The sequence below is a fragment of the Eretmochelys imbricata genome, chromosome 7 (assembly GCF_965152235.1).
Source record: "Eretmochelys imbricata isolate rEreImb1 chromosome 7, rEreImb1.hap1, whole genome shotgun sequence".
In the NCBI taxonomy this organism is placed as follows: domain Eukaryota; kingdom Metazoa; phylum Chordata; order Testudines; family Cheloniidae; genus Eretmochelys; species Eretmochelys imbricata.
This window is the reverse complement of record NC_135578.1, coordinates 116,201,818-116,214,698: the sequence shown is the minus strand read 5'-3', so window position 1 is coordinate 116,214,698 and position 12,881 is coordinate 116,201,818. Positions and strand designations below refer to the sequence as shown.

General features: G+C 41.9%; 2 protein-coding genes across 4 annotated transcripts in view; one reads left to right on the top strand and one right to left on the bottom strand.

The window, feature by feature from the left end:
* The window catches only part of PDCD4 (programmed cell death 4), a 32,793-nt gene extending 24,254 nt beyond the window's left edge, over nt 1-8,539 (top strand). For all 3 annotated transcript variants that reach the window (XM_077823171.1, XM_077823169.1, XM_077823170.1), the window contains 5 exons: nt 1,801-1,915; nt 2,804-2,911; nt 3,993-4,103; nt 5,161-5,300; nt 7,849-8,539. In XM_077823171.1, the coding sequence (XP_077679297.1) occupies nt 1,801-1,915; nt 2,804-2,911; nt 3,993-4,103; nt 5,161-5,300; nt 7,849-7,909 (535 nt within the window). In that variant the 3' untranslated portion in view covers nt 7,910-8,539. The remainder of the gene's footprint in view (nt 1-1,800; nt 1,916-2,803; nt 2,912-3,992; nt 4,104-5,160; nt 5,301-7,848) is intronic.
* Nucleotides 8,540-9,661: 1,122 nt separating this feature from the next.
* On the bottom strand, nt 9,662-11,999 carry BBIP1 (BBSome interacting protein 1). Its single transcript, XM_077823173.1, has 2 exons — nt 11,608-11,999; nt 9,662-10,026 (listed from the first exon to the last, which is right to left on the bottom strand). Exons 1-2 carry the CDS (start codon nt 11,651-11,653, stop codon nt 9,857-9,859), a joined length of 216 nt encoding a protein of 71 aa, XP_077679299.1. The 5' UTR covers nt 11,654-11,999; the 3' UTR covers nt 9,662-9,856.
* Nucleotides 12,000-12,881: the final 882 nt, after the last annotated feature.

Sequence of the window (12,881 nt, the reverse complement as noted above, 5' to 3'; positions counted from 1 at the left end):
TTCTGAGCAAGCAAACCAGTAATTTGGTATTTTAAAATAAAGTAGGTGTGGCCACTCGCTTCTATTATAAAAACAAGTCAAGAACAACAACAAAAACCCTCAAAGGAAGCCTGTCACACACACAACCACCCCAGACTTTTAAACCAAGAGATACTAAACGTTTCTGGCAAACTCGATCTTAGTATCTAGTCGAATCTATTTAACTCGGCAGTAAACTAAATTTGACTAGCATTTTTGCAAACTGAATTCTTACAGTTTAACCTTTCCTCAGCCACTTAAAAAGAGTTTACTAACTTATATTTAAGAAAAATTCTGATCAAATCAGAAACTATTAGGGAGCGTTTTGCTTTAGAAAAAGACTTCATATGACCAGTAGGTAAATACAGCGTCAGGAGAAGCAACATAAGGATTTTGTGAAATAAACAATTAAACCCTTTTTGCTTCTTGTCTTGTGAAGGTTTGACATTCTGTGCAGCACTTTCTCAAACTTTCTGTTGTCCTATATGTATATGAGGACTCAGTTTCAGAGTCAAAACTGTTTGAAGGAGCAGCCTATGTGCAAGGGGTGGGGAGGAAAAGAGACTTTTGAAAAATACCTTCAGATTTTGGAAACATCAGTTTTTGTGTGTAGTATTGACTTTTCAGGCTTGGTTTTTGGAGGTGTTGAGCACTCATAACTTCCATTGACATAAGTTAGTGCTGTTGGTACTTCGTACCTCTGAAAACTAGGCTACTGTTTAGGTTTCCTATCTTTGGGCACCCAAGTGTGAAAACTTTGTCATTCAATTATGAAAATCATTTTACTGTGGTTGAAGGATTTTTGGTCCCAGTAATTAAGTATATTCATACATTTAGCATGGCCACCTCCACTTTTGAGACAGTTACTTCTCACCTCACCTAGCCACTCCCAAATAGTGAGTACAGTTCTCCATAATATGGCTACGATCAGCCTGAATAAATGGCTGAGTATTCCTCCCTGTTCAGGTATATGGTAGACAATCTGGATCTAAGATTTTTCACACCCAGTTCCTCTTCCCAGTGAGGTGGCAAGCTTCCCTAGTTCCCCTGTCTCTTTGGAAACTCTGTGTATGGTGTTCCTCTGCTGAAGCACCATTTTGTCTCCAGACCTTGGGCGTCCCAGAACTCTTTGAACCCAAAGGGACTAACCATTCTCCAAGGTAAAGGCACTTTAGGTTTAGCCACGTGTTTGGAGACTTAGATTACTAAGCAAATGCAGGGCCTTGAGAGACCCCAGATTTTACTCTAGAGGGAATCCAATACGCTTTTCCACTGGGTAGAGGAATGTCTGAGGTCCTGCCTTGACAGTTCAGGTAGGCTGCTACTACTATGTCCCTATCAAAATGTAGCTGAAGGGAAAAGTTGGTGGGGAAGAGATCTTCAGGAAGCTCACCTGATGGCTGTCAGTTCCAGGTTGTCAGTGTGGACCTTGCATTGCTGAACAGACCGTGTCTTCTGAACTATCTGTGATGAAGTGTGAGCACATCATCTGAAGAGGATGGCATTTGTGATGTATATTTGTTGGGTTGCCTTGAAATAAGGGGTAAACTTTCTTGGAGTTGGATCTCCCTAGTCTCTTATTGTGGGAAGTTATTACTAGTTGTCATCTTGTGTCAAATGAGGGAAGGATAGTTGATGATGATGAAGAAGAAGAAGAAATTTGGAACATATCCTGTCTCACAGAACCAAGTCTTGACATAAGGGAAACTCCTTGTTTTCTTTCTTCCCTCCTCTGTAGTGAATTTATGTAAATAATTTTGTAATACAACCTTTGCTTTATAGAGCTGCATTGGACCGAGCTACTGTGCTGTTGAGTATGAAAAAAGGTGGAAAGCGTATAGACAGTGTATGGGGATCAGGCGGTGGACAGCAATCTGTAAAACATCTTGTTAAAGAGGTAGCTAATTTTTACAATACCTGTCTTGTGGGGTTGGGTGGGTGTGTGTATCAACGCTCATGCAGATTGACTAGGAGGGAGGAAAGAGATGCATTACCCCTGCACCTAAATCGTATTCTGCTGTTTTGAAATGTGTATTTATCATGAATTAAAGATGTTGACCGTTACATTGACTGAAAAGGATGTTTGTCCTCTGTAGGCTTGTGTAGTACTTCGTTTTGTACAATGAACACCCTAAAGATAATACCTGTAATTAAGAGTTTATGATCTTAAAAAAGATAAGAAGCCTGAGAAATCCAGAGGTGGGGATGATTGTATTTAATTAGTCTCCCTTTTGGCCTTATGGCTGGAGGGTAGCTTTTTCAGAGACTCCAATTAGGATAGGGAAGAAGCAGCAGCAAGCTTGGGATACATTCCAGATACTAGTAGAAAATTTAAAGGAAGGAGTCTGTGACTTTGAGGTTGCAAATCTGGCTTAGTTGGAGAATGATCATGCCACCATAAGTAACAAAAAATGGGAGAAGATTTGGAGAAAAGAGAATGAGTTTGATCTTAGCCATATTAAGCTTGATTGTCCCATGTGCATCTTATCAAGCATTATTTCTAATTATGGGCTGCATGTTAAACATGTGTATGCAGACGCTGCATCTTTTGAAATGGTGTCTAGATAAGTGTTCAGCTTCATACTATCTGTATAGTTAGACATAACTTCTCAATTTAAGATGTGTGTTTATTAAAACACTAGTTGCGGTTTGGGATACAAGTTTTTTTTTAAAATGCATGTCACTAGCTTGTTGCTCAGCTGAGCAGTGGATTTGTCAGATTAATTGTCAGATTGTAAATTATACCTAGTGTGTTTTTTTGTTTGTTTTTTAACAAACCAAATAGATTGATATGTTGCTGAAGGAGTACCTACTTTCTGGAGATGTATCAGAAGCTGAGCGTTGCCTTCAGGAACTAGAAGTGCCTCATTTTCACCATGAACTTGTATATGAAGTAAGACAGAAATCAGACTCCTTTTTATAACTTTTTTAAATTGTGGATAAATGAGCAGACTCTAGGTTTAATTTCAGGGTGGATGTGCAAGTAATATTAGTGGAATCTGAAGTTCAGCTCCCAACTATTAACGTTATCAGATATATCTAAATTCTCTAAGTATAGTGCATGCTACTTGTGCTTGGGTAAACTGTTGGTGCCTTCAGGAAGGTGTAAAATTAAACTGTATTTATTACATGAACAGGACAGTTACTGGATATGTTGTACTGAAAGAGCCATTTCACAGTTGTCTGCTGTGGAATAATGGCGAGAAAAAACCCATGCTTGTTTTGTAGTTTTGTTAAACCGAGATCATGTTGTTGGTAGTGCTGTGAGCTATTTATTACAGCAGGTTTCAAGCAGATGGATTGCTCTTTTTAATAGGTCTTTTACCACTTCTGTTAAGTTATACAGTCAATCCTTCACCAGTGGAGGATTGCTCCCTGGGGTATACTGTCTAATCTATTTTAAATGCCCTGAGAGAGGGAGGAGAGACTATTCCACAGTCTAATACTGCCTTCTGTCAGTACATTTTTGCTGATACTGAACCTAAATTTTTCCTTTTTTATAAATTTGCTTCTTTGTTCTCAAGAAGCTCTTTCTGTCGTGGTGTTTACACCCTTCAAATGTGTGTAAATTTTAATTCTCCATTGTGGTGTCTGTTTGATGCAAACACATGAAATCAGAAAGTAGAGCCATCCACACTGCTGCTAACTGATGCCTGAGTACAGGGTCATGTGATTTAGAGTACCTCTAGAAATAGTCCAGAAAGCTTTTGTTTTTTCTCTCCTCTTCACTGGTGGTTTGTATTCCTATGGCAACATCTTCCTTGTTTTTATGCTTCCTATCCTTACTCAAATAATTTTTCCACCACATACTTTTTTGTTATATTGTAGTATACTAGCATTGTATGCACGTGATAAATATACATTTCTCCATGTGGAAATTTTACAACTCTGTTTGCAGCATTCACTTTTTATTTCTTGTAAGATGTACTTTTGCACGGTCTTTTAGTTAAACACTTCGTCTTGCTTTATTTTAGGCAATTGTGATGGTTTTAGAATCAACTGGAGAAACAACCTTTAAAATGATGCTTGATTTGTTGAAATCCCTCTGGACGTCTACTGTCATTACTCTGGACCAAATGAAAAGAGTAAGTGTATTTTTCCAAAATAGAATTGGAATAGTAATTCACAAAAAATTGTGTGTTTTCAAATGTCATTCCTGTTTTACACCTTTCCTTAAACTGTAGATGGTGATCCATTGTTATCAATGGTACTGCTATGGTTCTGTTTGCCCTCCGGTGACTTGTACAAATAGGCTTTAGCTGATGTTACACATTTATTGCTTTATTTTGGAATCAAGGCGGTAAAAATGCATTTTAACAGTGTTGTCTTGTGGCACTTCAGAGTTGAGAATAATTTAAAATATGTTCTAATAACAAGGAAACTTTGAGGTGTCTTACTGAATTATGTGCTTTAATTACTAAAAATTTAAATCTTTCATAATGTTGCAATATAAAATAGGGATGTTTTTATGGAGTTTGACCAGCCATACTTACTGAAGTACCTTATTTGGATTTACTTGATTTTGTAAAAAAAATTAATTAGAGTATAAAAACAAAATCATTTAGCTATATCTGAATTAAATTGTGGTTCTGCCATAAGTCCTGAACAAGTGACAGCATATAGCTGTGTTGTCCCATACACTGGAAACCACTCTGTGACACATTCACAATTTAGTTTCCATCTCCGCCATACCGTCTGCGCCGCTTCCCTTGCTCTGGGGGAAGTGATTTGTGTCAGGCACGGATTTTTCAGCTGTCCGAGCTGGTGTGTTAGGGAGATGGCCCATTCTTTGCTTAATGATCAGAGGAATAGTAAAAACTCCAGAAACTGCTCCCTCTCTGATGTCACTACCCATGCGACTGTAATGTACAGGCAAGTTAGGCTGGTGACAGTCAGGTCCTCTGATTTTTGGGACTCTTAAAATTCAGTTCATCTACCTAGGTAAGTAGATACATCTAGGTAATACTGTATTCTGTAGTGTGGTGTTAACTTGCACCTGAGATGGTATAGATTCCTTGAAATTATTTTTAATACTTTTTAAAGATAAATAAATTACTTGGATTATTATCCCTTCAGAGTATAAAAGGGGTAATCTTTCTTGTAGCAAAATGTGACTTCATTACACTAAGTCCGATATTGCAGGGTTATGAACGAGTTTACCGTGAAATCCCAGATATTAACCTGGATGTGCCACATTCATACTCTATGCTTGAGCGGTTTGTAGAGGAATGCTTTCAGGCTGGAATCATTTCCAAACCACTGAGAGACCTCTGTCCTTCAAGGTACTTTTTCATTTAATTATAAACAGAGCTGTTATATTAAGTTTGCTTGACATTTTCCCATTCTAAGACCCTGTCTTCAGTTGCTTAGAACTTTGCCAAACTTTAAGCATTTAGACTGAAACTTTCCATGCTGGGTACCTGCCTGAGGCTGACTTCTTTTGGAAAATATCGGCCAAAAGGGTAGAGCAGTTGCTGAGAATGAACCTAGGAAATAATACATTGTTTGGTCACTGTTTAAAAAATCGTGCCACCTTTTTCTTTGGAAAGCTCTAGAGCTCCCATGCTTTGGACCAGGAATTTGAAATTTGGCAGGAGGTGGCCGTTGTCAGGGATGTGTCTTTTGCCATCCCTATGAAAATCTGCCCAAATTTGGTCAATTTATAAGCCTTTGAAAACTCAGTTCACACATGCTCTTATACGTCTTAGATTTTAACCGCTACATTCCCCAAAGATTCCATCTGCACTTGGCATATGCCGCTCCAGGACTTTCCCTGTAATTGCAGTTCCAGCCTGCTGCTGGCCATGCCTGAACTGAGAGCAGGGAGACAGTCTCATCTGTGTTCTCAAGGAGACCCCCTTTTCGGTAGCATGAAGTTGCCTGATTTGAATGCAGATGGGACAGCAGCGTTAGAAGGAGAACTGGAAATAGCTGTGTGAAGAGATTTGGACAAGGAATTGGGGGTGGGGAATGATGACACTGAGATTGGGTGATGAATTGGGGAGGGAGGTTAGGGATGAGTAATATGGGGGAGGGGCAGCAACTGGAGGCCAGGGTTACAGGGAGAGACAGATTGGATGAGAAGCTGGGAGTTGGAGGAACTGGAACTGGCTGGGCAAGGAGATTAAGACTGGGAGTCCGGAGGGATAAGCGTAGGACCTGCTGGGCAAGAGGACTGGGTTGTGAAGCTGTGGGGAAGAGACAAGACTGGGATAGGGAGAGGCTGGAGGAGATGGATAGAAGGGTCAAACATGGTAAGTGGGGGAAGGGAGTGGGAAACAGAGGTAGAAGAGCCTCTGCCCACTTGATCAGACTCCCTTCCAGAAACTGGAATGGAAACTGAGAATTCCTGAGTCTCGCCCTTTCTGTGCTGTCAGAAAGTATTCGTGAAACCCAGTGACAGTGTCCAATAGCTTTGTTATGCAGATAACAATCTACTAGTGCTATCAGTTACTCTGTTATCTCAAGGGGCCAAGCTCTGTGGTGCATCTAAAGGTTTCACCCTGCTGATTAACCATAAAGGTGTTATGATGCCACATGATGGAATTTGTTTTAAGTGTTCTTTTTTTAAAACCTAGGAATTTACACACAACTACATTAAAAGAACATTATTAAGGATGTGAAGTCAAGCACACAAAAGTTAAGAAATGCCAGGAAATGTGCAACCTTAATTTGGCCCCTTGAACATATGCATTATGATCCAGTCTTTATTACATGGTCTTGTTTACTATTTTTTCCACAGGACCCCTGCCTCAGTTAGTGCACAAGATAGATAATGCTCATGTAATGAGCAACTATTCAATATTTTGTTTTATGCTCATTGTTCAGTAGGTGGCCCCATGTCTTATTTCCTGCACTCTGGGGTATTGAGCTCTTAACACTGTACTCATTTTTCACTTTTTTAAAAGTGAGTTTTGCAAATTGCTACCTATTCACAAGTCATTGTTACTGTGGGTTAGGTTATATACTGTATTTTTAAAGGTCCTTTTTTATTTGATCTGCAAAAAATTAGGTTTCTTATACAGAAATTATCTTCCTGATGGCAAAGAGAGTTTGTAAAATTTTAATGAGTTTATTCTCATCCCAGAGAGAGCCAACATAAACGAGGGACTTAAAAATTGTCCCTTGTTCTGTTCTTTGAGGAGTTAAATCCATTAGGTTTTATACTGACATATTCCCTGGTATAGTTTTTTTAAATCATCATTTAAAATTAAAGCTCCATTATACTTCAGTTCTAGTGACTATATGTAGAAGCACTATCAAAATAACTTTTTGTAACCTTTAATTAAACCTCTCTCCTCCCCCGATTTAATGTTTGCAAAACACTTTGAGCTTTGTAATTGGAAGGCCCTATAAAATGTGCAAAGGAATATAACTTTCTGTCCTAGAGATTATTCCTCCCACTTGGGTTTGAGGCCCAATGACAGGGCAGCATAGGGAAGGATGCTTTGCATGACTTTGTACTTCTCCTGCTCTTTGGCTAAATAGAGGTGCAGTATCTTGGCTGTCAAACTAGCACCTTTCTCAGGTTCTAACACTACATGGAATTCTAAGAAAGGGAGAATTCCTGCCTGCTAAGAAACTTGAGTGTCAAGTTTTGAAAAGCCTAGTATAAATACACAAATGGTATTCTGTGTAGAATATTCAGATTGATTATGTGGCCTTTTCAGATGATCAAGAATTTGACAGGTAATATTGCTGATCACCAGCCACCTCCATGTTACTCCCAGGACCTGTGAAGTGGTGCAGGGATCACTCTAAACTATGGTAAATAAGGAAGGACTATTGACAATGTAAAATTATAATCTTGTATTTTGTTTTTCCTTACAGGGGAAGGAAGCGCTTTGTAAGTGAAGGAGATGGCGGTCGTCTTAAACTAGAGAGCTACTGAGTACAGGAACCAACTCTTGCAGCCTTAGATGTTTAAAGGGAAAAAATATATTCTTTATCTAAATTGTAAGAGTTGCTTAGCACAGTTCATATTTTTTTAAAAGCACTTGTTTTGGGTACAAATCATTCTGAAATAGTTTTGTAGATTTATATTCAGGAAGGAAATTTCTTTCTCTGGGCATATAGTAGAACAGAACAAGTAACCACATTTCAGTGGTGGTGCCTTCAAATAAGCTACCCTTTTGTACGTGCCATATGTTTATGACCTAATCATTCCATGTTCTGCATTGATGTCTGACTGCCACTCCTTTCCTTCAAGGACAGTGTTTTTGTAGTAAAATCACTGGTTTAAACAAAGCTTTATTATAGAGGGGTCAAGTTAAGCTGCTGTAACCTCATTTTGGCTGCTGCTGTCAAAATGCTGTGCTTCGGGAGGAAAAATGGTTATTTCTTTAAAGAATCTAAAAAATGGATTGGTCATAAGATGTATTCGTCTTTTCCAGGGGAACACACTGATTGGTCTTAAAGACCAGTGCAGTAAAAGGTGGCTGGAACATCTATTTCTCTACAAAACTGGAAAAAATGAACAGTTCTGATAGAATGTATTACAAAATAAATTTTTGTAAAGCTATCCTTTTCCTTTTGTTTTTATATAAGCAGTTTTGGAAAGCTCTTTTAAGTCCTCTGCAGATAATCTTTGAACCAGGTGCCAATAAAATACATATCTAAAAAGTACCCTTTCGCATAGCACTTTGTAGAGGATTAATGAATAACTAAACTGAAAGGGACATTTTACCCCAGACTTCCCTGAAAATGGGTACATCAGTTAGCCATTTGACCAAATGACCCAGCATCTTAGTCCCATTGTTCAGAACAAGGTTAGAATATGAAGCATGATTACATTACTGTAGCTGCTTATTAGTCTCATCTTCCCCCTATTAAATTAATACTAAGAACTTTGACAAATTAGAAGTAAAACTAAAATAAAATTAGAAATTGTGGTTTTAGGGCAAGAGTTCTAAAAGGTGCCTCCTGCCCAAGGGGGGCAAAGCAACATCTGCACAACACATTCTCAGAAAACTGCTGTGGATAGAGCTTGAATTCAGTTCAACAGTTGCAGCATGTCCGCTTGTGCCACCCAGGTACTATGGCAGACGGCCTACAAACACTCTGGTTTGCAACAGAGCAGCAGTCTTACTGCACATGCACATTTCACTCTTTGGTCCAGCAATTTGAATCAACCCATTGTGTAGGAGCAAATTTTACCCACTAAAAGGGGGCAATGACTTAGCTAAAATAAATCCTGAAAGGGTGAGATCAGTTGGAGGGTGAGATCCCCAGTCATCCCCCAAATCTGGATCATCTACCTCATTCAATACTCATTGGGCACAGTAAATTTCAAGACAATTCCCGTAAGCATGTGGATTGTAAAGCACTTATGTAATGCTTTAAACAGTAAACAATGCTTAACCTCCAGCAGAGCTGCTGCTCTAATATAATACCTAGACCAGAACGGCCAGGCAAGATTTGTAACATTTCAGAAATGTTAACTACATCTCCAGCCTCAAGTAATGAACTAAAGTAAATAGTTTACAGAGGAAAAAAAAAAGTAAGTTGAGGGGGACAAACTCTTCATGGGGCTTATTTTTTTAAGCCAGCACAATTATGAAGCTTTTTAAAAAAGAAATCAAGCTACAAAGCTGAAAGCCCCAGCTACAGAGAAGGTAATAAGCATACTAACAAAAGACTCCTCTTAAGCAAAATCTACAGACTTTTATAATATGTACAATATAAGAAGACATGAGCTAAGAAAGTTTAGTATGGACTTCTACTATTCCTGAACTCCTTTTTAATAACTGTACAGCAAACATCACTAGATTAATATACACAAACTAAAGTAAAATATTTAGGTGAAATATTTCTTAAAGGGGGTGAGCCATCATGCACACTATTGTTCACTTTGTTGCTGCTGCTCCTTCTGTGCCACTTCTTGCTGGCGAATTGTCTCCTGTGCTGCTTGCTGCATTTTCTCTAGCTTTTCAAGGGTAACAGATTTTAAAGGCAATAGTTTTGGCTTACATAACACCATGGTAGCCACATCCTCCACTGACAACTGCCCTGAAGTGTAGAAGGAAAAATAAGAATATGTAAATTTCATATAATTGGCATGAATTTTACAACAAAGTATAAATCTCAAATAGCACCAAATGTTCGTGAAAAACCTAGTGTATAAATACAAGAATTTGACAAGATAGCATTAGTTTTCAGAAAGAATATACTGTTCTTTGGGGAAAAAGGTTTGCAAAAGCACAAGTCATTAACCTCAACTGATAAAGAAACTGGCTTGCTTTTCAGAAGTAGATCTTTTGTCTGATTTTGAACCACAGGGAAAAAAAAATATTTTTTCAGGAACTGAAGTCACATAGCTGAGAGTTGGGATCTTTATTCAGATCTGTGCAAAAGAGACATTTAGACTAGCTCCTAAAAATCAAGTTAATGACTAGGATTCTCAGCTTTCCAACAGTAGCCAAGCAGAGTGCTTATGTAATATGCCTTATTTCCTCATGTGACAGCTTTCTTGCCTTTCAGTTCTTACATTTTTACCAGCACCAGCTGCTAGAACTCAGTGCTTTAAACCATATGAAAGCAGCCCTGCAATCCCAACTTTCAAAGTATATTGCTAGAACTAAGGATTTGAATGAAGCTGTCGAACTCATTTTATGATTAAGATGGGGGTGGGTTATGGGGAAGGTAAGTAAAATGGTAATCATAATATGAACTTCCTTTCTATTGTTTTCTGTCAGGGCTCACCCGTTAGTGTTTACAAACTACTGTATGCGCTTTCAAATACCCTGACCAGTAAAGGGAAGAGTAATCAAAGTAAAAACAGGATTCCTGCTTTTATTGAGAATACGCCTACACACACTTAATTGGTCTTGCCTAGATCAGGAAGGTTCAGGAGTAGCTGGCGTTTGGTTTGCTGGATGTTCTAGTTGCTGTAAGGCAGTGGTTCTCAAACTTTTGTATGGGTGACCCCTTTCACCTCTGAGAGCAACCCCCCTTGAAAATTAAAAACACTTAAAAATATTTCACACTATTATAAATGCTGGAGGCAAAGTGGGGTTTTTTTGGGAGGCTGACCGTTTACAATCCCCCCCCATATAGTAACCTTGTGCCCCTGAGGGGCCACAACCCCCAGTTTGAGAACCCCTGCCTAAGCGACGGAGGGACTACCCCCGCCTAGATAAGTCTCATTTACATACAACACCATACCTGTGCACGGTGCTGAAGAGAAAACCAAGGCAAGGTCTCTACTGCGAAGATCTTACCACGGGAGGGGGTGTCCGTCCACCCCAGAGAGGAAGGTCGGGTAGCTGTGCGGGCAGGCACGCCCCTGCTAACCTCATCGAGCTCGCGTGGCCAACCCTGGGCTAGCTGCCCCAGGCACGCGCCCCCTTACCCCTCGCCGCTGTGGTCAGAGGCAGGCAGCCTCGCTTTCCTCCAGCTGGCCGGCGGCGTGACGCCCCCCCGGGAGGGGGTGAGGCGGCGGCGGGTGGGGGGGGGGGGGGAGTAGGGCGGCGCGCTGCCGGGGCACGACCGCTCGTTGTGGGCGGGGAGCGCCGGGGCACAGAAGCGGGTGATGGGGGAGGCGGCCCGAGAGCGGCTGGGCGGGCCCGGCGGAGGCGGCACGGCGGTTACCTTGCTTGGGCAGCACCTCCCGGAAGACGGACTTGCCCTCAGGCATGGCGGCGTCGGGCGGCTGCCTGCGCGGCGCTGAGGCGGGCCCCAGGGAAGCTGCCGGCGGAGGCTGACCCGCCCCCGCGTTGCTAGGGCCTGAGCGGGCCGCCTTCAACCTGCCCGGACCCGTGCGGCAGCGCGTCAGGACGGGACGCCTCCCGCGTAGGCAGCGTCCTCTCGTCACCTCGTAATTCACGGTCCCGCCGCCGTCTCCTCACCCCAGGTGCACGGCGCTGAAACGCATGCGCACTGCACATCCACCGTCTTGCTGGTGGTATCAACGCAAGCGCAGTGGCCCCGAAAGAACTAGAGCTCCCACCGTGCGCGGCTCTGTCATCGTTGCATAATGAGAAGACTGGTCTCTTGGGGGGGCACCGCATGCTGGGAATTGTAGGCCAGTGGTGGCCCACTGCATGCTGGGAATTGTAGTCCGGGAAATGCTGGGCACTGTGGTGCCTTGGTGGTTCTACGGCATATGGGGAAGCCTCGTGCTGCCCTGGGGCCTGTTGTATGCAGGGGGCACGGTCTGTGGGGTTGCTGGTGGAGGTGAGAGGCAAGCCCAGCATGCCGCACCTCCATAATTAATGCCGCCTCAGTCTGCCCTGCTTTATTGCAAATGAAGCCTTGCCCCCAGGCTGCTGGCATGTGGCCCTCACTTGGGCGTGTTGAGCAGCCTGGTTCGGAGGGAGCACGCCCATAGCTGTGGAATCTGACCTGCGCTGGTTTTGAGTCTCCCTACCTGGCTTCCACCTACTCCGGACTCTGGAAGGGTTTTTCTCGTTTGAGAACAGAAAAGCCACCCACCCACCTCAGCCCTTGACGGATCCCACCAGGAGCCGGCCGTGCACCCCCCATGACCCTTGGGTCTGTTGTAGTTTTGGCAGGCTGAAAACCCAGCATGGAGAGTGGGACCAGGTATTGGCCCTGCCTCCCGCTGTGTGATGCATATGGCAGTTAAAGATTTTGATGCAGAGCTGTGTGCGTTTGCATTTTACAGAGAATGTTGGTCCCAAGTGAAAACAAACTCAGCATATTCAATCTTTTAATCAGGAACCAACCAGGCACCACAACATCTGGCCAGATGGGTTAAAAACTGGCCAGATGGCAACCTTTCCCATTCGACATGTTTCTAGGATGTTCTGGAAAAACACTCAGGGACTGGAGGGGATAGAAAGCCCTTTGCCTTTAGATCTCTAGTTTCAGCCCAGCCTAGGTTGGAGGCTATAAGAAGTTAT